General features: G+C 32.7%; 1 protein-coding gene across 2 annotated transcripts; it reads right to left on the reverse strand.

Annotated features, from left to right (window-relative positions):
* Window positions 1-1,049: 1,049 nt before the first annotated feature.
* On the reverse strand, window positions 1,050-16,476 carry LOC105764405 (ADP-ribosylation factor GTPase-activating protein AGD4). Of its 2 annotated transcripts, none has more exons than XM_012582956.2 (19): window positions 16,334-16,476; window positions 16,035-16,111; window positions 15,257-15,357; window positions 13,626-13,696; window positions 12,588-12,650; window positions 11,357-11,401; window positions 10,759-10,824; window positions 9,808-9,855; window positions 9,609-9,704; window positions 9,476-9,517; window positions 7,265-7,480; window positions 7,014-7,145; window positions 6,005-6,220; window positions 5,496-5,582; window positions 5,122-5,376; window positions 4,110-4,228; window positions 3,505-3,595; window positions 2,558-3,015; window positions 1,050-1,589 (listed from the first exon to the last, which is right to left on the reverse strand). In XM_012582956.2, the coding sequence occupies exons 1-19, from the start codon at window positions 16,379-16,381 to the stop codon at window positions 1,478-1,480; spliced, it is 2,343 nt and encodes a 780-aa protein (XP_012438410.1). In that variant the 5' UTR covers window positions 16,382-16,476; the 3' UTR covers window positions 1,050-1,477. The 2 variants fall into 2 exon arrangements, with proteins under 2 accessions (XP_012438410.1, XP_012438412.1); XM_012582958.2 differs by having other exon boundaries at window positions 15,257-15,352; window positions 16,334-16,389.
* Between the last annotated feature and the right edge of the window lie 9,319 nt (window positions 16,477-25,795).

Here is a 25,795-nt window from a genome sequence, read left to right on the forward strand (position 1 = left end):
AAAAAAAATAGATAATTATAGGTTAAAATTTATTAGTCAAAATAATTTTATATTCTTTTCATATTTGTAAGGATTAGAAATAGAGTCGCTTTATAGTTAAAACAAACTTAAAGAACACTTAATTAGAACTTTCCTACTTTCCAAAACATCAAATATGCTTGACTTTTCTAATTTTTCAGAACATTTTAAATAGAATAATGAAAACGTTTTCTTTTCCAGAATTCTCATATATTTTATTTTCAAAATTCATTTTTTCAACAGTGCTTGATTTTCCAACAAAATGAAAACAAAAATAATCCTAGTATCTAAAACCATTTTTGGTTCGGTAATTTTAATTAATTATAAACTTTATAAAAACCTTTAGAGAATTGTTGTGTCCTATTAAAAGATGTCAGTTAATATTTTTCTAACACTACGCATCCTCATTATGTTCATATTCTTTCTGGTTGTATATTTTATAGTATCGTATGTTTCATTAAAGTGATTTCTATAACGTAAACAGCTATTAAATTCTAAATTAAAAAACTTCTATGCTGATGTAGCTTAAATGTTTTTGAGTTCCGAACAACCTGAAAGTTAAACGAGCCAAACCTCTAATTTCCAGTTTAACTAATTAAACCGGCCAATTCAATTATAATAAACAATAAATATAATGAAGTTTATCTACCTCTCTTCTCTTTCTAATTTTCTGTTTTGAAATAAATGACCATTTCTAAGCGGAATCAAAAGTTTGCTTCTTTTTTCTTTTTCTTTTTTAAAAAAGGGAAATCATGGAAATAGAAGTAGAGGGACTAAATTTAAAAAAATCTGAAAAGTACAGGCACTGAGGGGGCATATTTAAACCAGGAATAAAATACTGTTGGAATCTTCTAAGGCTCGTTGGAGCCTCCCAAGTGCATAGGAGCGTCTAAAATTTGCTCTGAACTGCACCCAATAATTTCTAACAAACTCTTACTAGATTTTGGCGAAAAGGATGAATACATATACATCTATCACTAAATCAAATTGCTCGTTTAACGTATTGAAAAGTAATATAAGGGGATGAAAGCTATAAAATCCAACGCCACATACATTAGGTAAATCAACATCAATCACAAAACTCTTCCCAAATCGAATATGAAAATGGATCTATAGGGAAATAACAACAGAACCCCACCCACATACCTTCAACATAGTATAATATACCACCACTGCCCCTCTATTTCAAGTTTCCCCTCAAGTTCAGGGACTGTTAGTAAAATACAATCAACAGAGAAAATCATCCCACCATTGCAAGCACAAAGGGAAGGCTCCAAACAATTACCATTCAACAATACATCTAGTTTTAGATATTATACGATAAAAAATTCGGTAATGTCGACAGATTCCAAGACAATAACAGGTTCTTGTTATGCTACATGGAACAACAGTCAACATGAGTGGAAACCATGGGAGAGAAAGCAAACTTACAAATTTGGGGTAACCCAAGCTTGTTTCACTAGCTTTCACTTAGCAAAATAAAGAGTTCCTCGTCAGCAATGGCTCCCTTTTCCATAGCCCTTTCTAAAGCACTTAATCCACCCCAATCTTTAATGGTTGATCGTGCGCCTCTGCATTGTATTGTGTAATTAAAACAGTTTATCCATTTGAGATGAGATTAACAAATAAAGCAATATATTAAAAGTGATGCGTAGCTCATCCTTTTATCAAGAATCAGAAGAGCAATAAATAAGGTGAATAATGCAACCTATTACCTATATAAAATAGATTTATGAAATAACTTGGTATGTGGTAAAGCATCCATCTCCAAATTTGGGGACAATATGAAATTTCATTGAAGTTAAACCAAAATTAAGCCATGAGTATTCTCACAGCTCTACCACAAACAGCTTCTCAGTTACAGGTATTATACAATTTTCTGGTCAAACTAGAACGATCAGGACCTCCAAGTGAAAGAAGGCTATATACCAAAGGAAGAATTTTAACATTAGAATAATGTAACTAATACATATTTGTCGTGGGACTCGGCACACACCTGCACCACATGATGGCTCTGTCTGCCAATGAATTCTCATCAAGGTAAGTCAACACTATTTGGTATACAGTATCCTTGTGCAACCAAGTTCACATGATAGTGTCTCCAGAGGGAGCTATAACATCTTCATAGTGAAGGTGTATCGAAGTCCCACACTTCATGCAAATAAACTAGAGTTGTCTTAGGCATATAAATATATAAAAGGCGAACACCCCCACATAGCCCAGTCTTTTGGGTTGAAATCCAGGCTTGTAACAAGTGGCATCAAACCACTCTGGGGGAACAGTGATGTCATAGATTGCCCAAGAGAGCTGTTCAGGGGTGTGCAGGTGTATGCCAAGTCCAACATAAGATGTGTCTACAGAAATATTGGGCATAAGTAGAGGTACGGTCACCTCACCCAATGGGTAGTCATTTGAATTGAGACCAGGCTAAAATTAATATCCATCATTTGGACTAAAAGCATGCTTCGATTGTGTCATCTATTTGTTAGAAATATCAGATTTCTTGTGAATAAGTAATTACGCAAAACATGCAGCCTACCTTCTCAGTAGATGCTTTGCCAATGGGTTGTTCCCTTCAGAAACGCAATGGTGCAAAGGAGTCCTGCCATGGAAGTCGTGCATATTTATATCAGCACCAAATTGCAGCAACAGCTCAACCATCACAGGATTGCCACGTTGGCATGCCAGATGCAAAATGGAACAACCTTGTAGACAATTCCCTGGCTCATTCAAATCCTTGATTCTTGGACAGGATGATGGATCCCTTTCCTCTTTGTCACTATCAAGTGATGAGTCTTGTGTATCAACAACATGGTGATACAACTCAATGGTAAAAACATCATCAAAGGTGGTATTGACAATATTGGTGTCTGATATTGCAATTAGACGATACACTTCTCGTAAGTTATCAGCCTTAACTGCTTGCCAAATGTTAGCAGAGTTTGGAAAAACCCCAGGTTGCACTGCATCTCTGACGATTAGCAATTTCTCAACGTACTGGTTAAGAGAAGGAAAAAAGTTAGGCTTTGTATTGGAAATCACAGCATTTCTTATCAGAGGAATGCAGGAAATGAAAGACTACCTAAACAGCATGGCAATTCGCACTTATGCAAAATTGCAATAGTCTAAGGGAACAGGTGTGTATGCAAGTTCACCTGCTTTTCAGCAGTATACATGAATGCTACTGAGGGTATGAGGGGCAAAGAATCCAACATGAATGATCTTGAACATGAGGAATAACACATAATATCCTAAAATGGTTTATTCCTTTCTTGCGTAAGAAGCCAAATAATCCATCAATCAATATGTAAAAAGGAGGTGAGTATGCAAGAAGAGGCTTCCTGCTGACTGAAAACCCAGCCAACTGCCCCTTAAATGGCACAGTGCAAGGAGAGCAGAGATGAGGCAGAATGAATAAATGCATTGTTTGTTAAGTATGAATTTTGATGCATGAACATCAAAAGAAAAAGAAATCCAACAAAATACCTTAGCATTAATGTATTTCTCTCTATGGGAAATCGGATCTTTGGCGCATGGTTTTGTTATTGATGTGCCATGAGCATTTGATTCATCCACTCTGCGAAGAATTACATTTAGCATGAAATGGAAAGCGATTTATTGTATCGCTAGGTACTAGGAAACAAATAAGCTAACAGGTCAACCATTCATTGATCATAAGTTAAACCCACTATCAGCTTTTGATTTCCTCAAATTCAATCATTTAGAACGTAACCAATTATCATGCTAACATATCTAACAAACACAATGCATCATTTTAGGAAATTTCTGGCTCACATTTTAGGGGGAAAGGGTGTGTTATAGCAAAGAGTAGGACAAAAAGAAAGGATGTGATAACTCCAACCAAATGTCATATTATACAGAATAAACAAAAACAGAATGAGGGTTTTACTTTTCCCAAAAAATATAGAACAAAGCAGAACAAAAGAGAAAAGGATATTATACAGAACATTATTTAACAAAAAAGATAAGCTTTTCCAGTTTAAAGTTCATTGTAAGAAATAGCACTACAAATTAACAAATCAGTTAGGTCGCCGCACTTTCATTTTCTTGTTAGCCTGAGGAAATCTTACCTCTCATTCTTCTGAAGGGAACCTTCCCATACAGAGTTACAGTACGCATTACCCAGAGAACGAAATAATTCCACAATTGAGGATTCCCACACTTTGACATCTAACGTCAAAGATCTCACCTGCATTGAAAAAAAATAGTATATTTTATGAATGAATCTTAAAATAAAAGAAAAGTCATGATAGAAATTCTTATCAGCTATCTCCTTATTTGTACTTTGATTCTTAAATTTTCTTATTATGCTTGTAAAAATAGCAGGTGAACTTTCATTCAACTCATAAAATTCAGAGGTTGGAGCTTTACAGCATGACTCGTATAAAATCCACCATATTTTCACAGAAAAACAACTTGTAAATCAATGACAGGAAAATCATTTGGAAATATAGAAGGTTTGACACTGTTGTCCCAATAGCCTGCTGCAGCACCCAAACGTGTAGAAAAACTACTCAAGTCAATTGCAGCGAAGGTAATTGAAAGTATAAAAGCAGTTTTGAATGTACAATATATTCTCCTAACAGATAGGTTCAACACCCAAAAATGTAGGAGATGAAGGGAAGTAAATACTTAAGGGATCATAATTTGATATTTAATTCAATTTCAACAATCTAAAATGAAAGACTTGTTACCTGGTACACCAACTGTATAGGCAGTAAAAATTAAGACATGATATATAATGCATTAAGTTCAGTTTCATGAAACCAAATGTGGAAAGTGTAATATCCAAAATAACGACAAGAATAGGAAGAAGCCTTTGCTGCTACCTAATATCCTTCAATCTCCCCACTATAGCCTATAGGAATAAATTTTCAGTAGCATAAAAGGAACTACATCAGAGCTAAAAGTAGACACTAATTTTTAGTAATATCAAAGAGCATAACCTATATGTTACTAGGAAGTCTAAAACAGGTTGAAGACCAAATATAGAATATTAACTAGAAACTGAAAACCAGCATAGCAAAATTAATAAAGAAAAGGAAAAGGGAGGTCCCTTTCTCTTTGAAGAATAAATTGCACCTTTGAAACGTGTACACCAAGATTACGGTGAACACCTGAGCATTCGATGCATAATAATATGCCAAGATTAAGAGATGCCCAGTCTGGTTCTGGAGCATTGCATTCTGCACAAACATCATTTCCAGAAATTTCTCTGAGAACAGCTGAGACAGGTTTTGCTCTGTTGCTAACTCGGTCAGTCCCTAAAGGAGGAAGGCTATTAGGTGACCTAGCATTCGAAGACACGCTGTGAGAATAATCATTATTCTCCACATGCTTTTTTCCCGAATGCAGCCACAACAGACAACCAAATCACCATTAGTAGCAATTTAATGAGAACTGTTGCTTCAAAATCACAGAAAATGGAAAAGGAATGGCTTTAAAGGAAAAAAAACCTGCTGCCGGATACGATAATTGAAAAGAGAAGTAATAACTGCAGTTATTTTGTTAACCCAGTCCATTCTATCTGCCCCATTTTCAGCCTGCCCAGAACAGCGACAAAATGTACCAGCACAGTTATCATGAGGAAAATAATACTATCTAATTCAAATATAATCGTAATAATTGTTTCACAACTAAGTTTGGACAAGGGATTCGATCCATGCTTCTTTCTCCTTTTAAGGGCACTATATCAAGCCATCGATCATCAGGAGTTCAAATTTTGATCAATTCTAAATAGCTAAAATTAAGGTTTCATGAGAAAATTTACCATACACATAATATCACAAACAAAAATCAAACGATAACACCAAGAAAACTAACCCCTTTTTCATACTATATACAGCTAGCTAAATGGATCATAATGCGCCTTTGATTTGCTTATACCATTTCCTTGATTAGTTAAGTAAAGTGAAGGGAAAAAAAGGAAAAAAAAGAAAAACCTTCAATGACCAATCAATGTCACCTGCAATGTGTATGTTTTCAGTGGAGATATGATCCTGAAGCAAAGCCGTAAATCTGTATCTTCTGCATCCATTTTTATTGTTGAAATACGAAGATCAATGGTATGGTAGCCCAAAGTTTCTTCATTAAATGATGATGACCTATTATGATTAGCACGAAATCTTGAAAATACACCACTGTTGTGTTCAGCCGAACCAGTATACTGATGGAGAGAACCCTGGGAATAAAGCAGATAAAGTAAATATCATCCCTCATCAAGATCATTTTCACTTCATTTTCAAATTGCTCTATAGTCTAACCTAAGAATCTATGCAATGCTTCTTTCATGGAACCATCTATTGATTGCAATCTACTATCTATACATTTCATGATTGTTGCATTTCAATTTCAAATTAACTCTAATATCTGCATAAGTAGACAATTTGAAAATATAAGAGAAAACACTGAATCAAACAGCCAATTAGAGGGAAAATGAACCACTTGAATATATTATATGGGTTTCATGTTGCCGATATGTACATAAAAGTCTCCTGTATGTGATATTCATTCAAACAGGAATTACAGTCTCTCCATTTTTAAGTTGAGAGTTTTTGACACACATTTTTATCACTAGAATCATGTAGAATAATATTAATCATTCTCATTTCTCTCCAATAACCAAATGGAGAGATAAAAAAATGAGTCAAAAGAAACACTGTATGTCTTCCCTTTTCACTTCTCCCCTGAACTTGCTATGTGAATGAGAAATAACTATCTCTCCATTTCACTTCTTTTCTCTCTATATTTTCTCAATCTGAAAGACACTGTTATAGCACAACAAAACCATATAAACACTCAACTATCTCGTCACACACCCTCAAATTTGTCAAAACAACTGATTAACAAGCAACAAAACCAAAATCCAGATACATGCTCCCATTATCCCTAATCATATTTAAAAGACAACATGTTTCATGCTAAATCATTAAACTTGATCAACTAAAGACAGTAATAAAGACAATATAACATACCATTGGTTCAGTACCCTTATTCCTGTAATAGTATAAAGTTCCTTGACTATCAAGTACAAAGAACCTCCTGTTCCAGTCTCCCCTCAAACTTGAAGGGCGCTTTAACAAATATCCTTGCTTGATTACCTGGACCTGCAAAATGAATGCAAAAGAAAATATTATTTCATTCTCGAGTAAAACTGTTGGTGAAATAACATGATGCCAATATGATAAAAAAAGAAAACAGAAAGATACGAAGATCAATCACTCACCTCCCCATTTGTAAAGGACTGCATGATTGCCTCTATGTTTTTGTCTGAGTTCACGCCAATAACATGAATGCCACCAGAACTTGTTGAAGGCTCAATGTTACCAGAAGCTCGTAAACTATCTATCTCGGCTTGAGTCCTGAATTCTTGAATACGTTTTTCAAGCTTATTTTTCTCAGCATTTGCTAATTCTTTTGCTTGTTGAGCATATGTCAATACCTGTTATATCAATCATATTAATTTAAATTAGAGGATATACAGGTTAAGGGCATGGGATCCCAAAGTCACCATTTTGAGATGACAAGTGTGCCTGTATTCTACACACAATCTAAGATCATCTGACAGAGATGGAAATTATGCATTTATATAACACAAACATAAATGAATACTATTGCATTCAGGAGATGAAATCTGTTTTATATGGACTTGGTAAAAAACATCAGATACAAGTATGCACCCAGATGTCTGATTTGTCTTTTGCTAAAGTTCCAGACTTATGGATTTGAACAAAAAGTGTCCAAAAATAAGATATGGTACATGGACACTTAAAATTACAAAAATATAATATTATTGGTAAATTTAAAAAAAGAAAAACCCAGAAAAGACTTCGACAAAACTCTTTTGAATTATTTGTTCTTTTACAATATAAAGACTGCATACTAGTTGGGCCTATGCTGACCAAAAATAGTGCTGGCGTAGTGTAAAAGTGTGACCTTGAATTGTGCCTATCTAATTTAAGTTTAAATTGTGCTGGCATCGTGTAAAAGTGCGAGCTCGAATGCACTTGGTATTTTATTACTAGGAGTTCTGAAGACCATTAAACAAAAATCTAAAAAACTTTGATTGAAGAAGTCACATTAACCTCTTATATCCTGAATCTATTGCTCTTCCTCTTATTTAACCTTTCCCTTCTTCCACTTATCATTTTATCTTTTCCCTCTCTTTATATACCTTTACTTCTATAGGATGTTTCTTAGATTTCTCTTTTCCTCTTACTTTATCCTTTGTGAGTGTAATTTTATTGTCAATAACTGGGTTTAATCTTTTGTATTTAATGATTTTTAGTTTTATGCCAACCCAAATCCTCAAAGGCAACAAATTTTCTTAAGCCAGCAAACCCAGTATCACCTTTAGCATCCATTTTGATGTGGCTTAGGGAAGAAAACAGCAGCAATTAAAGAATTAGGGTTGAACAAACAAATAGGAAAGAAAATGGAACTCTAGAAAACTAAGGGTTATAGAAAACCTCCAAAATTTTAATTGATTCAAAGAAAATAATAAGAATAATAATAATGATAATGGCTGTAAAGCCTACAAGTTATTTATATAGGTTTTCTTTCTTGCAAATAAAACTTTATTCCTAGCCCTAGATTTAAACCCTAAAGATACTTAAAAATACTCACTGTTCAAAGTATATCTAAAACTAAATATTATAAAACTGAAATAATAAAATATTATAAAATAAAAAAAGCTCCTGCATCACTAGTTTTTTTCTTTTTACTTCTGAATTGATAATTTGCAAGAACCGAAACAGTAAGACCACTGACTGCCAAGTCCTTTTGTTCAACACCATATAGGACTAGTTTTCAGCACTCATTTCCATTTCATTCATGTCAACACAGTAAGGTGCATTAAATAGCTGAGCCTGAATAAAAAACTATGAAATTTGTGATACAAGAATCACTAAGAAGGATAAACCATACAACTAGATGATTCTAGGATATACGATAAATTTACAAGCATTGCACAGGCAGAATATTCTTTGACAAGGTAACCCCCAAAAGAACAAACACACAAGAATACAGCTGTGCGTGTCTTGTATGTGCCAATCTATTTACGCTTTGTAACTAAAAACACTTCTAATCATATGCTTGACAAAATAAAATGGGCATGCAAACAATATCCACACTAGCCTCTAAAAGGATAAACAGTATTCAAATAATTGTATGGATTATTTATATTGATGAAAATTCTTTTCTAATTTCCAATACAGCATCCAACACTGCTGTATTCATACTTCATAGGCTCGTAGCTAATTGCAGAGCCAACTTTTCTATGGAAGAATTTCCGAAACCATTGATTCTACTTACTACATATCATTGACTTATTTTAACATCGTGGAGCACAACCATCATTAAATAATTAATTCAGCTAATGGATAGTGGCAATCAACATTTCTCCCATTTTTTCTAAATAAATAATGTACTATATTACCTGGTGAATAAATGGTTCCAACTGGCTCAATAATTCATACCCCTGCAACAAAAGCAATCAATCATATTCAGTCCACAAACGCAACATGCATAACTAGCAAAAAATAAAATAAGTCATAAAAGAAAATACAAACCAGCTTAAAATATCTAAGATGGCCATCCATAATTGCACTTATAGATTCTAGAAACTCATACTTCTTTTTTGCTTCAATATTCATTAGAGAATTTACCTGTTTTCCTTAAACCAAAAAGAAAAGTCACGAAATCGTGCATGAAATATAACGAGAATTGAACATAAATAAACAGGGAGTTTCGCAGCCGAAGTGAACATACTAAATTGAAGCGGGTTCTTTCAAAAGCAGATTTTGAATTCTCTAGATCCTGTGAAAAACAAAATCCAACCCAACCCAGAGCACAGCCAGGTTAGTTTTATTAGGGAAAAGACAACTGCTCTCTACAGACAAGGTAGGATGTTATCATGAAAACACAAGAGATGTGGAAAATGATATGGCATTATCTGAACACATAATGCATCCATTACCAAAAAAACAAAGCTACTTTAATACAAGGGAATGATTAGTTAGTTAGGTTCCAAATTCTTGAAGAGAAAGAGGGAATGATTAGTTACTTACGGGATCTTGGAAAGAATGCTCAAGATTTGCTCCTAAAATATCTAATATTTGCACCTAATATTCAAGATTTCACCTAGGGGACTCAGAGGTATTTAAAATTTTATCAATGCAGATCAGAATAAGCTATCAGATACTGGAGACAACAGAATAGATACCTAAGCAGAAAAGACCAGATTGTGTAAACATTCCATCCAGGTAACTAGAAACATACTTTTTCATATTAAGGTGAGCAATGAGAACGAATCAAGCACATAAGTTTTCAAGAAAAAGGCATAACATCAGGATATATAGTTCAAATACAAAAGAAGTACAATTATTACAAGCTAATGTGATAGCAGATCCATAGTTCAATGATCAAGAGAAACATGTGTTCTCTTTCTTTCTGATGGTACGGAAACAGTTAAATACTTACCAAATAATGGACCAGGTTCAAAATGACAGAAAAGTGAGAGAACTAGTGAAAGACAAAGAGGATACTATACGAATATCATCTCTCAGCCTTCTTTAAAACAAGTACAATAATTACATCCTGACTAAAGACTCCGTTATGAAGAGTCACTTTCATCTTAAAGAGATGATCGATCAGCTGGTATTTTTGTATGACTGACCTGTAACAAACATGTGGGAAGTCAATAATTAAGGAAGAGCATACCTCTTCTAGCACAGCAACAACATCTCCCGGTGTGTTCTTCTTCAAAGACATGAACTTTTCACGTGCCTGGCAGTACAGAGCATTTAGCAAAAAGCATTATCTACTAAAAAAATCAAGGAACATGATGCTTTTAATGGTTTTATTATGCTTACTTGGCGATTTTTCATTAAATTTTAGAGGAAAAGCAGCTAATATTTAAGACTAATATAAATCCATCCGAATAACTTTTGAATTCACAGCACTTGTATCAGTAAATCCACTGGAGAACATTGAAGATAATAAACTAGCAACTAGTCTTTTTGCAGCAAAGAATACTCAAGAGTTTATAACACAAAAGACATTTCATCAAGTTGCTCAATCAGTTTCTCAGTTATTCATGGCTATTAGTTAGCTCTTGATTTAGAAGAATTCTGTGGTAGCACAAATAACAGTCTGCTTTTACCAAATAATTGGTTAGTTCCAAAATTTACTTCAGATGATCTCAAGGGTAAGGGGGTGAAAGAGCGAGAGAAATGGTGAAGGAGATACGAACTGTCATTAACATAAAAACCCAAAATTAACTTCATGTCAAAAAGTAAGTTACCATCATCTTCAATACCTGAGAATATCCATTCGTAGCTTTGTCAAATCGTTGACGAGACTCCTGAAAAAGACAGGAGGACAAGAGCTGTCATATAAATTTGGGGGGGGGGGGGGGGAGGAGGAATGAAGACATGAGTTTAGCTCTAGACTCTAATCTGATTAGCAAGAAAAAATCATCATAAAAAATGTTGAGCTACTTTCATAATGAATGTAATCAATATGTTTTCCCATCTGATTCAATCTCCACCCAGCACACCCACCCACCAAACTCCACCATCAGAATTTATTGTATTCTGACAAGACATCTCAACCCAAACTGCAACTATTTGGCCTCCACAATTATCAACAAGTCAATCCAAACGTTTCATCCACAACAAGTTCTTATGCAGACAGTATACAATCCCTCCTAAAAGACCATAATGTCCATGATTTGGATAAGAAACACTGTCGTATGTCCTCTGTAAAAATGAAACATAATATGGCTCAATGTTTCATTCTTCTATTCATTTGAGGATCCCATTTTTCCTGACATTCTGAGTTTCATATTCCCAAGTGGATTACTCAGGTTTGTTCAAGACGGCTCCACTATCAAGACAAGAAGAAAAAGGAAAAGAGGCAAATTTAATGTAAAAAGTCAAGGAATATTCTTACTTTAAGTGCATGGATTAAAAAAACATATTTTTAGGCTAACAGCAAACTACATGGCTACGTAAGGAGGTAGGATAAAGGAAAAAGATAAGCTTCAACCCGAAACAAGGGAGATGAGAAAACATAAAACAAAACCATAGAAGTAAAAAGACCATAAAAGAGTATGTAATAAGTTGTTTATAGTGGAGGAAATATTTCAATGAGGCATGCTCCCCCCTCTAAAGTGTCTCAACTTTTCCAAACATAGCACATGAATAGACTAAAGCAAACATGACAAGTGATTAAGTTGGTTATAAAACCAAAGTGGCTTGTTTAACAAAAAAAGGTTCCTCCTATACCATCCAATGTACCAAGATCAAATTTAAAGATTCACAAGAAAACCCAAGGAAAGTGTGGCAATCATTGCCAATCCCCGGTGCAAACACATCCAATTTTCAATGCAGAATCTCAACTAGGGAGTAATCAAGTTAATCTCTTAATGACCCAGACTAAACACAGCAAGTTAATAACAACTTCAATTCCAAATTGATGACCAAAACCACCAAATTTCGAAAAAAGGAAAAAAAAAAAAAAAGAGATATTAGCTAAATTATCTTCACCTTTGCATCTTGCAAATCAACAGTTGTAAAGTGCATTAGCCGATCAACTAACACATGCTCCACCTGTAATGGATATTCAAATTTCAAAATCAGAAACAAAATTGAGCATCCCAAACAAAATAAACCAAAGATAAGTTACTAATCTCTTCGGCATGTAGCATGGCATGAGGTAAAAGGTAATATTGGCTCTCCCATATAAAAATTGTTTCTGAAGTCATGCAGCGGGTGGCCTCAAGATTGTTAGCCTTCAGGCATCACATATTTAATGCTCAAAATACTATGATATTAAAGAGTAACGTAAACTAACCAGATTGAACAAAAAGACATCTGACACAAAACGTAGAATTTACAAAGTAGTTGCACATGTAGAAATTAACGTGTTAAATAGTTTTTAGAGCAAAGCTACAATCTGACCAGGTGAATCTATTTGGTAGAAGATATAATTCATAAGACCGTTTGTAATAAGGTACAGGTACCATACATAAGTGCACTTAGCATGTTTTTTAAAAGACAAACTGCAAAGGTCTTTGATTTTTATCACATGTCACCTAATTTCCTCAATAGAAGCAGGTTAAAGGAGTCGATGCCTTATACAGGCAAACCTTTTACAAATGCAAGCTTTAAAGGTCCATGATATATATCAACTAGGAGCTTATCTACTATTAAGTACGTCTTTAACACTCATGTTGGGAGTAAATCCGTGGTGATTATGACATCTGACACAAACTTTTCCCATGTAATTTCATTAAGAAATATCACAAATGGTTTATAACATCAAACAGCTTAAAAATATACACACGCATATCAATCCTTAGAGACCTATATATACCTGAGGCACCAAAACTATGTAATCATGCACAATCAAGTCAAAAACTGAAAGGAAACTTGAGTTGCCAGAGAAAATAACATTAAGTAGAATGTTGGTAACAAACCAGATACATTCGTAATAAGCATTAATAAGACAAATACTATGTATCCCAGCCTTATTCAATTGCAGAAGAAAGAATTGCTTTCTCTAGATGGTAAATTGATACCCACTTGTGAAAAAAGCAACTCCTTATAGCTAGCGAGCTCACGAAAGGCACTGATGAACTTGGACATGATCGGCCCTACAAAAGGAAACATTCAAACTTTCAGCTAGGTAGTTCTATCTTCAACAGCACAATTTTGAAATCAGGCACATCATCTTCTCTATTTTCATTTTACATCTTAATCTTTGATGAGTAAATTTGCGTAAGACACAACAAAGGGGGAAAAACATTATTGGAACCTACATATGGCCATCACATAAAGAAATAGATAACCAGAATAATAAAAAAATAAAGCATCAATTAAAATTCTCAACCTCCTTGTACAAGAACAGTAGAGAAAAAAATCTCAGTCAACAAACAAGCAAGCTCCTAAGAAGCAGTTTAGTAAGAGGAAAAGCTTAACCCTTATTAGTAATTTAATGGAACAAGAGGATAATCTCCCCATCATCTTCCAGGAGGACAACTCAACCATCAGAAGAGTTTTAGCCAGCAAAAATAAAGAGTAGGAATATAACACACAATCAGGCAGCTTTCAGACAATGATCTTGAGAGGTCCTATGGCATTCCAGACACTCATCTAAATGTAATATTTTACAAGCACCAGCATCAGTAAATTGTCATAGAGCATAATGCCAAATCTTCCTGGCACAACTTTTGGGGATTTTACATGGGTCAGAGGGTTAGTCAATACAGAGAAGTAAAATCCTCCCAACTAATGGGTCTGTAGCTTCTTTCTACAGCTAAACCAAGCAACTAAAAAACAAAAGCTTCATTGGTCATTAGTAATGGTAGAATAGGTTCTTAGGTTTCTCCTGATCCACAAGAAAGTAAGTATTTTGTATATAAGCATCTGAAACACAGGGAAAGCTAACCTTATAGAAGCTTGTCATTACCATTGTACTCACCCATATATTTCATCCCCACGATAACATGTCTTTCTACCACATATTTCACATCGGCCACACAACCCCACAAGAAATTATTGGGATATTTTCCTAAAAGTCTAAAACCTCAACTGGATAACATAACTTCTAATCTGGAATGGGAAACATCTTTTAGTGAACTAGAATATCCTGAGATAAGCTGGAGAGCTAGATGCATCCACTTCTGATCCAATCTTGTTCAGGCTTCAGCCCCAAGAGCTCTACCTTTAAAGTTAAGAGGTCAAATATGTTGCATCATGCCTACATCAACAACTCTGAATAAGAGTACATAGTTCTAAATATGCACCAAATAATCTGCAAACTAACTTCATTTCCTAACCAATTAAATCTCCTAACTTCTTTTTTTTTTTTTTGCCTTCATGTTTTAAATAAACTATACTGTAATAAACGCAAATTAAGTGGCCAAAAAGCAATTACCATTTAATAGCATTTGCTGTGCAAAATGGAAAAATAAAATTTTGTTAAATGGTATTCAGCTTTTGGCCATTGATTATACACAGTAGTTTACTTGAGAAATGTTATTTTGGCAGTCAGTAACACAGATACATGCAGAGCAAAATGCACATTTGCATTCATATCCAGTAATTAACAGAACTTGTTACACTAGAACCAAAACTTGTTAACATTAACTAGTAAGAAACAACCAGGCTGACTGGTGATGTAGTCAAAAAATTGAATAAGAGACATTGGTTACCTCCTATGGAGGCACTAAGAGGATCATCATGTCCACAACCAAATGCTTCTAAAGACTCAGCAAAGCTATTGTCTGCATTATATGCTTCTCCAAGAGCTGCTCTGCAAAGGAAACAGAGATGGAGCAAAATAAATAGATAAATACACATAAGAAGAGAGAGAGTGAGGAATCTTAGATAATTCTTGTATTTTACAACTTAGGTAACTAAAACGACCCTTGAACATTTTTCTCATGCTTTTATTTATTGGTTTTGGGCAATAATATAACCATATACTGTTTTCTTATTACAGCTGAAATTATATAACAGTAGCAAAGAGAGAGGATAAATTCAAGGTTGGATGCTAAGGGAAATAAGACCAAATATTTGAACCCTCGAGCTCCAAGCTTGCTAAGAAACTGATGCTTTTGCATGTAACTTTGGGCACATTCAGAATATCTTTTGGTCTATCTTACTCGAACTCGAGTGTGGGATATGTTTAATCTTCAAAAAGTTTTTGATGTATTCAGAGGTTCAGTGGAAGGTCATATTCCAATGCCCTAGTGCAAATGTGTGTCAGACATGGGTAATTAAAGAAAAATGAGCAACATAGTTGTAAGTTATTATCGTCTGGAAGCAACAAGAGAAATGGAAATCAATCAGAACAACCCTAATAAGAATGAAACTTACTAGTCAGAAATCATAACCTCCATAAATTATAACAGACAACAATTTAATCCAAGCATTTGTAGCAGGAGAAAATGAATAGGTGAAAATAGAAAGAGAAAAAAGTATGCATACATATATTTTCTACTTCCTTCGGTCAGTACTTGACAGCGATTTTTCAACTCATCAGCCATCGACTCCAAAGAACATACCTGTTCAATCAACAAACATAAGTTGTTTACTTTTCAGAAATAAAGAAAAACGGAACAACAAACTGCTAATCAGCAGAGATTCAACGGAAATTTTATTATTCGGTGAATGGATTTACACTCGACTGATTAACTAATGAAACAAATTTGAAAAATAAACAAAAAAATAATTCTGGAATCAGAAAGGTTAAATAAAGTCGAGAAAAAGGAGAATTCTGGAGTTACCTGCTTTTGAAACATAGGAGAATCTTCTAGCTTGAGAAAAGCCGCCATTGCTAATTTCGAATCTCAATACTGCAAAATCTCAGGGTCTCAATCTCGGATCCAGAAACGAAAATCTTTGAAAGCAAAATCCTTGTCGCTGTTGAATTAAATAAATATAAAGGAAGGATAACTCATGTTTGGTATCATATCATGTGTTTGCGAGTCATGGATCTCTATCTGGGCCTTCATAGTTTGGGCTTAAAACCGACTCTATATTTGGTTGGACCATCGGGTGGTTAATCATCTATAAAACACAAAACTACATTCGGTTCACTAGAATTTGAATAGTTACTCGGGAATAAAATAAATAAGTACTAGTATTATCTTGATTGACTTGAGTAAAACATGTATACCATTGCATTGTTTGGGGGTCAGCATGGAAAATATTCATTTGTATTTTCGTTACATATTAAATTTATAATATTTTTATAATATTAGATTTTTAAATTTAATATTTTTTAAAAAACCATTAATAAAATAAAAAGTAATGTAATTATAAAATATTTGTAACATTCCTAAAACCCTTTAGTCAAAAATAATATGAGATAGACTTTTAGTGAAATAAGATATAAAAAAGTAAGGGATAAGAGATGTTAGAGAAAATGAAATAAGAATTATGTTGTGAAATATTAATTTGAGCAGGACTAAATCATAAAAATGAAATATGTTGTGAAAATTTGTATGATTCAAATGTAAATATTTAAAATGTGAGGGGTTAAAATATAAATATGAAAAACTTGAAGGGCCAATAGTTAAAATATCTTAAGGATGGAAGGGCCCAAAAGGATTAAATTGAACAAATGAAAAATGAGAAGGACTAAATTGTAAATTTTACCAATAAGATGTCATAGAAAGGATATTGTAGAGAAAGTATAAGGGTAAAATAACCATTTCTTAAATAAGGTAATTATGGGAAAATATATTTGGTTATGGACAAACTTGAGCCATTAGAATAAATTGAAAAATAAGAATAAATTGTGACCAATGGATTGAAATCATGACTAATAGATTTTTATAATATTTTAATATTAATTAAGAGATTTTTTATCGAAACATGAAGAAAATTTTTCATGCTTCATCATCCCACCGTCCATCACTAGTATAAATAGGGGAAGTTTAGCTTTTTATGCAACTTAATCCTTTATCATGAAATTCTACCATTTCTCTCAAATTTCTTGAAAATTTCCCTAGGCATCAGGGAAGAAAAATAAAAAAGAAATCCTAGAGAGTATGTACATAAATTTAGAACAAGGAATTAGTAGATGGAAGTGGGGAAAATTTTGAAAGAAGTAGAAGGATGGTCATGATTTGAAGAAGGAAAGGAAAAGAAGCAAAAAAAGAAGAAATCCTTGGCAAAAGAGGTAAGTTTTCATGTTAGCTTTAATTGTATTTCAAAGAATTGAGTTAATTGTGTTATGATTAGAATGCATACTATATGAATTTAAATAAAATAGTATAGTAAGTAAGTAAATTTATACAAAGCATCAAGTTTCCATGGGAAAAATAAGTGTATTTACTAAAGCAATTTTGGATAGTAGCAGAGCTTAACTTTGAAAATTCACCAAAAATTGTAAAATTGAATAATATGATTAATTAAATATGAAATGAAAGCTTCTGAGTCATAAAAGAAACAAGTAAGTAGAGGAGTAGTACATAATGAGATATATGAATTTTGTGAGACAATGTCGAATGATTTTGGCTTCCTCTGTTCTAAATTTGAAAATCATTATAAATTGTACAATAATTTTAGGAAATTAAATTTATATGGATGAAATCTTAATGAATCTATTTTCTATAGAAACAAACTGTAACTTAATCTGAGACTTGTACTAAAAGATAATAGATTTTAGTAAAGAAGAGTCAGAGTTGCTTAACAGCAGAATAGGGGAAGATTTGAAGAATAAACTATATTGATAGGCTTAAGTAAAAATTCTAAAGTTTTTATGGTAAAAATTTCATTGAGTCTAGTTTCAAAAACAAAAGGCAGATCTTAATTTAGAATCCTCTAGGCTGAGGTATAAATATTTTAGCGATTGTCACTCAAATGGACAACCTTGATAAGAATATGTGTATGTGATTAGAAAATCCTTAATTAATATCATACATAGGCATGATAAGTTAAGAACCAATGATTTATGAATATAAAAACATTAAGGATGTGAATTGAGAGGAGGAGGAGGAGGAAAATAATTGAAGAATTATAATAGTAAGAAATTGTTACAAATGATGGTTTTGCTAATACATAAAGGAAGTGCAAATGTTTTATTAAAATACTAAGTAGTTGATATAAGATGAATTAAGGAGACCCTAATAGACAAATTGATTGGTAAATGTTAATAATAATGTCATGTAGAGAGGATAAACTATTTTAGTGTAAGTCCTTTAAAGGATTTTTTTGTAAACTGTTGATAATTGTGTTAAATTTATAAATTTGGAATTAATGGCATGTTCATAAGGTTCATTACAAAACATCATATGTTTAAGAAATAAGTAGTTGGGTAATGATTTTTTAGAATAATGTTGATATATTTTAAAGTGAAATAAAAGGGACTTAATTGTAAAACTTGATATTTGCTTAAAATTATATGAGATAAGTATATGCTTATGAATTGGTACATAAAATTAGGATTAAAGGATGTTTAGATATAATTTGGTATATGGATTGATATGGTTAAAGTTGACAAGTAAACAAAGGCTAAAAAAGGGTAAAATATGAAGGACTAAGGTGGTAAATTAACCCTGGCATAAAATAAAACATCAAATGACATTTTGGTATCGATATCAAGCTCATAGTATCGATAATCTGATGGAAATATCGATACATTGGACAAAGTATCGATACATAAGGTATTTTTCTTGAATTTTTCAACTTCGAAACTCAAAACAGTATCGATACAACACTGGGGCATTGATACCTAAGCCCATGTATCGATACATTAGTGCTAGTATCGATACTTTAGGCCTTGTTATGCATATATGTAACACCCCTAACCCATATCCATCGCTGGAATAGGGTTACGGAACATTACCATAAAAACGTAACTTAAAATCATTCATTTCAAAAACATTTCGTAAATCATATCATAGCCCAATCAAACACATGCATATTATCCATTATTCGAGCCCTCGAGGCTTTAGAAACACTTTAAAAATGAATCGGGACTAAATCGGAAACATGTGAAAACTTAAGGAAAAACTTAGAAAAATTTAAACTACAGGGGTCACAGGGCCGTATAGCCAGGCCGTGTGACTCATACGGCTGAGACACACGCCCGTGTCTTAGGCTGTGTAACTGCCTGATTACTACCTTTTGAAACTTACAGGGGACACACGACCGTGTTGCAAGGCCATGTGTCACACACGACCGTGACACACGCCCGTGTCTTAGGCCATGTGGACAAGAAATAGGCCAAATCCAAGCAATTTCTTTCACCCAATTCAAGTAAACACCTACAAGTCATTTGCACACACATTCAAACATTAAAACATACCTAAAACATGCATAATAAAACCAATTCGAATGACCAAATCTCATTCAACCAATATGCCATATAAGGCACCTCAAAAGCAAGCATTCAACTTAACCAAACAAATGCATAATTGGTCACCTTGCTAACATTTTATAACATACCATAATTGACTTATACCATGTCAATATAACTTACCATTTGAACCATTATTCTCATGCATTTCAAACACACATATACCTAAACTTATACATATTTTATCATAACTCATCCATATATATTTTGCTTCATTCCATACCAAGTCATACCATAATCGACCACATTGAACTACACCAACATATACCCAATTGGTCATTTTTCATACAAACACAATTAACTAAATTTCATATTCAAGTAGACCTTAATTAACCATATTGTAAACATGCCAAACTTACCTCTCTGGTCATAAAATCATGCATCAAGTTAAGAATATTAACACCAACCATCAAGATACCATACATAATGATACTTATACATACCAAAACAACCACTAGATTATTTATACACAAGTCCACCTATACATGCCATTATAACTTTGATCAAGACATCAGAATCTACCAATATAATCATTGGATAGTGTGATAGATCTCCGATGAGCTTCCAACCTGATCGAGCTTTTGATAATCTGTAAAGTAATAGAAAGACAACTACGTAAACAATGAATGCTTAATAAGCTCGTAAAACATGAAACATAACTTATCACTTCAATACTATAATACATAGATTAAACATGATTCAACACTAGTACTTTAAACTTAGTATAAACCTGTTGAACACCATTCAACTCATAATTGAGTATCTTTAATAAGATCACATATACTTTTCATATATAACATCTGGGATTTATAAGTCGTAATACATAATCATCAATCTTTTCATAATACTATAAACCATTCTATTTACATCCCAATTATAAACTTACCGTTTCAATTCATAATTTCATGACATAGTTCATTTGAAGCACATACCTTACTTTTCCTTTTTCATGTCTGTTAAACCAAATAAAACAACATCGGATAATTGAAACAATATTTACCATACCAGTTATCTAAATAACACGCTAAAACAAAGCCTGCTAAGTTCAAGGCCTGATACAATTACACCAGCACAAAGCCTACTAGGCACAAAGCCCGAATATCACCTACATAAAGCCTGCTAGACACAAAGCTCGAATATCACTGGCACAAAGCCTGCTAGGCATAGAGCCCAAATATCACCAGCACAAAGCCCGAATTAACGTTACGTTCCAATTTTTTAAAACATAGCTAAATGACATATAAGATTTAACAAATAATGAAATAGTATGAAAGATTCAATACAATTAATAATAATCGTATAACGAACTTACCTGGCTAAATTGCAGAAATACTAAAGTTTAGGGGCATTTTGGTAATTTTCTATTTTTCTCGATTTTCCACCCGATCTTGATTTAAATTAAAATTTTCATTCAATTTATCAATTTAGACAGTAAAAAATGTATTTCATGCAATTTGGTCATTTTTGACATTTTTACAAAATTGCCCTTAAAATTTTACTTTTATTCAATTTAGTCCATGAGCCCAAAACATGCAAATTAACCATTTTTAATGCCAAATTATAACAGTCGAATATTCATGGTACCCATTTCAGCCCATATTTATAATAATTTCACATCAAGTCATTGTACTTTTATTATTTTAACAATTTAGTCTCTAATAGGTAAATTCATCTAAAATCACTTAACAAAATACTTTTAATTATCAATCAACATTCCAAATTCATCATTTAACATAAAAAATCACAAGATTCATCAATGGCAACACTCAAAATCTTTAACAGTTTTCAAATCGAAGGTACGAGCTAGCCGAATCTAGTTGCAACAATTTCAAAAACATAAAAATTATAAGAAACAGGGTTAAATCAGACTTACATGCATCCTATGAAGTTTGGCCAAAGCTTGAGCTTTCTTTCATGGAGGTTCGGCATCCAAGATGAAGAGTGAAGAAAAATGTTGATGAATTTCATTATGTTTTAAGTTACATTTCAACTTATTTACAAATTTGCCATTAAACATATTTTATTTTATATTTTCATTCAAGTTACCGTCCAAGCATATTAATTAAGGCTAAATTACCACATAAGTCCTTTATCAATTAATAATAAAGCCATTTGGTCACTAAATGCATTAAATAACAAATTTTGCACATTTTCCAATTTAGTCATTTTTCTTTAATTAATTATCTAAACGTTAAAATTTCTTAACGAAATTTTAATACCACCTTAATGACACTCCGTAAATATTTATAAAAATATTTATTTATGGCTCGGTTTATAGAAACAAGGTCTCGATACCTCATTTTCTAAAACCACTTGACCTTAAGGTCATACCACTCGAACTTAATAAATCGCTTAAATTACAAAATTTACAAATCAAAAACCTTTTCTAAAATCACATTTGACTCGTAAATAGTAAATAATAATATTTACAAACTTACTTATCGGATTTGGTGACCCTGAAACCACTGAAATCGGGCTATTACAATATAAAGGATTCAAAATGAATTTTTACTGAAAAGTTTCACTTGATTTTAAGTTGTACATTGAAGATATGTTAAAAACATGTTCGTAGGGTTAAAATATGATCGGAAAAGGGTTCAAATAATTGAATTTAGTCAGGATTACTCTGGCACTCAAATGTGACATTCTTATATTCGACTTGGTATTCGAGTCGAGTATAGGGGTATTATAATATTTTTTTTAAATATTTAACTAGTTTAGAATTAGTTATATTAATATTATTTAATTTTAAAAATATTTAATATTAAGATAATACAAAGCTTTATCATGATTGAATATTAATATTAATATACTATAATTTAAATAATTTTATTAATAGTTTTACAGATTATTTATTATATGTATTGTCAAATTAATTTGCTTTAATGTTAAATTTATTAATATTCGATATTTTTCAATTTTATATCTTTGCTATAACTTAATTAATGAAGGTAACTAACTCTTATAATATTTGAAAAATATAAATTTAATTTGATAAATGTTATTAATAGGTGCCTTTAAAAAAACTATATCTTAAGTTTAACAATTCAATATTTATTACTTTTAATATTATAACATTAAAAGCTAACTCATTTAAATAAAATATTAAAGTAAAGAGGTAATTTATTTAAAATCAACTTTATTATTAACACATAAAAAATATAAAGAATAATTTCAAAGAAAAGACATGAAATAACTTTAAAAATTAAAAGGCAGGAGTAAAACTATATTTCATTCAAGTTATAAACAAGTATTTCAAATGGAGAATGTCATGTCTCAAAAAGTAGTATTGTGATATGACTATTTGTTAACCTCTAATTGCTATAATATATGTACATATATGATATGCCAAAAATTACTATTATTTTTTTTTGGTAAATAATAAAACATTAACCAATGCTAAACTATATTAGTATTAATCTTCAGCCATCAATGTACTCATTGCACGATGGATGTCATCTTCTAGTAGACTTCTCACGTATTCCACTAGATTTACATGGATAAATAACTATTCCATTTCGCTTCTAGCCTCTTTAGCAATACGATTAGCCATTTTGTTGTTGTCCGTCATGATCTGGCAGAATTTCACATCCCAATGTTTGAAGCACCATTCGTATATCTGTCGAATTTCACTATGCTTGCTACTCGTAGCTAACCCGTTCTAGATGACGGCAATCAATAAAGCATTGTCGCTTTCAATTTCCACTTGGCAGAATCCTTGTGCCCAAGCGAACTTTAATCCCTCAAACAAAGCTCGAGCTTTAACTTGAAAAATATCTGATAGTCCTATCATCATCTCAAAACCCCCATCCAACCTCCATTTGGTCCTCTCACCACTCCTCTTATGGTCGCATTTGGTCTCATTGTTGACATCGAGCTATCCACATTCACCTTAATCCATCAATTAGCTGGAAACTACCAACAACCTTTAGTCATAGAATTACAACTCCAATTATCTGAATCTCCTTTAACACCTAAAGACCTTGTCCAAGCTTCCGTCGAAGTTAACAGAGACTGACTACTACCACTTATCTGTTTGAAAATGAAGTCACTTCGGCTCTTCCAAAGAAACCAACTCATATGGAAAAGAATGTAGGCCATTCACCTTTTAGGAAAAGAATGTTCCAGATAATCCATTGAATAATTGGTAATCTAAAGAAAAAAATTCTAAAGACTTCTAGGTACAACTGATTTCCAAATTGATCTAAACTCGTTGTAGTGCTCTCACTTTCTCTGTCAGTTCATTGCTTGCAATTCTAACAGGCGTGTTATCAACAAACAAGTACTTATAAGATTTCGATATGGAGAAATTTCCCCTGGATAGCCATCTCCAAGTTAGATGATCTATTCATGCATTTAATGAACGAGGTGTACATGCCAGGATATGCTCCAAAACCTATTACGGGAATACTAAGGCTAGCCATTGTCGATCCTACATGTAACACCCCTAACCTTTATTCATCGTCGGAACAGGGTTACGGAGCATTACAAGAGTTTATAGATTAAATAAACAGACATTTCGTATAATATAACATTCATGCCAGAAACCAATCGAAATCAAACATATTGTCCCTTATAAGAGCCCTCGGGGCTCAAAATACGCGTTAAAAACAAGTCAGGACTAAATCGAGTACTCAAAGAATTTTTCAAAAAAATTGAAATTTTTCAAAGTTGCAGAGGTCACACGGCCAAGTGAGTCACACGGTTAGGAGACACATTGTAGCAGCCCGAATTTAGGGCCAGTCAGAATAGTGGTTTCGGGACCACAAATTCGACGAGAAAAAAACTTGTTTTCATTATATTTTTATGGTCTACGATTTCACAAAATTATTTTTTGGAAATTTCGTTCGAAAATTTTGACATTTGGGCACTCAATTTAGTCAAAAGGACTAAATTGTAAAAGTGCAAAAGTTGAGTTCTATATGTTAGAGGTGTCCAATTGTAATGAAATTTTAAATTGGAGGTCTTTATATGGTAATTAGACCATTGGTTAAGTTGGTGGACAAAAATGGGTATGGTTAGGCATGTTTCCAAAGTTTTTCATTAAGGGCATTTTGGTCATTTAGTTATTAAAATGAATTAAAAACAAAATTAAAAGCCAATTTTTGTCCATCTTCAACCCCTAGGCCAAAAATTGCATGGAGAACCATGGCTAGGGTTTTTCAATCTTCCAATCTCGATTGTAAGTCCTTTCTATCCCCGTTTTTAATGATTTTTACGTTTTTAAAATCCTCGTAACAAGATTTACCTATTTTTACCATTGTTTTGAACTAGGGTTTGTGTTTAAAAATTTACCCATGAATGATATGCATGTATTTTGATGTTTTATGGAAGAATATGAATGTTTGGAGTGTGATAAACGATTTGTACTAAGTAATTTTCGATGAAAATGCCTAAAAGGATTAATTTGTAAAAGTTATAAAATATGTCACAAGTGTTGGAATAAGTGAGTATTGTGGACTCCTATAGTTATGAAAATGGTTCAGCTAGGCCTAAAATCTAAGGAAATTGAATAAAAATTATTTTACGAGCCTAGGGGCAAAATCATAATTTTGTGAAACTTTAGGGGCAAAAATGTAATTTTTCCAAAGTATGATTTTTAGACTGGAATGAATAGTGTGAAGGTTATATAAGTTAAATGTATTGTTATAAATCAAGAAAGAGGAGAAATTGAAATTGATCGATAAAAAGAAAAGTGACAAAAAGTGAAAAATTCCCGAATGAACCTTTGGATAAAAAGGGATACAAATGAAGTGACAGAAATGATCACATGTGTGGCACGGATTGTGTGTAGGCCACTGTGTAAAAGTGAAAGTGATGGTCACGTGTGTAGTACTATGTGTAGGCTACTACGTGTACCAGAATGATAGGTCGCATGTGT

Source organism: Gossypium raimondii, chromosome 12 (genome assembly GCF_025698545.1).
Source record: "Gossypium raimondii isolate GPD5lz chromosome 12, ASM2569854v1, whole genome shotgun sequence".
In the NCBI taxonomy this organism is placed as follows: domain Eukaryota; kingdom Viridiplantae; phylum Streptophyta; class Magnoliopsida; order Malvales; family Malvaceae; genus Gossypium; species Gossypium raimondii.

Coding starts and splice junctions, on each gene's coding strand:
- LOC105764405 (XM_012582956.2), bottom strand. CDS start 16,381: ATGGCGGCTTTTCTCAAGCTAGAAGATTCTCCTATGTTTCAAAAGCAG. Junction 16,112..16,333: donor CTCCTATGTTTCAAAAGCAG/GTAACTCCAGAA, acceptor TTGATTGAACAG/GTATGTTCTTTGGAGTCGAT. Junction 10,825..11,356: donor CTACGAATGGATATTCTCAG/GTATTGAAGATG, acceptor CTGTACTGCCAG/GCACGTGAAAAGTTCATGTC.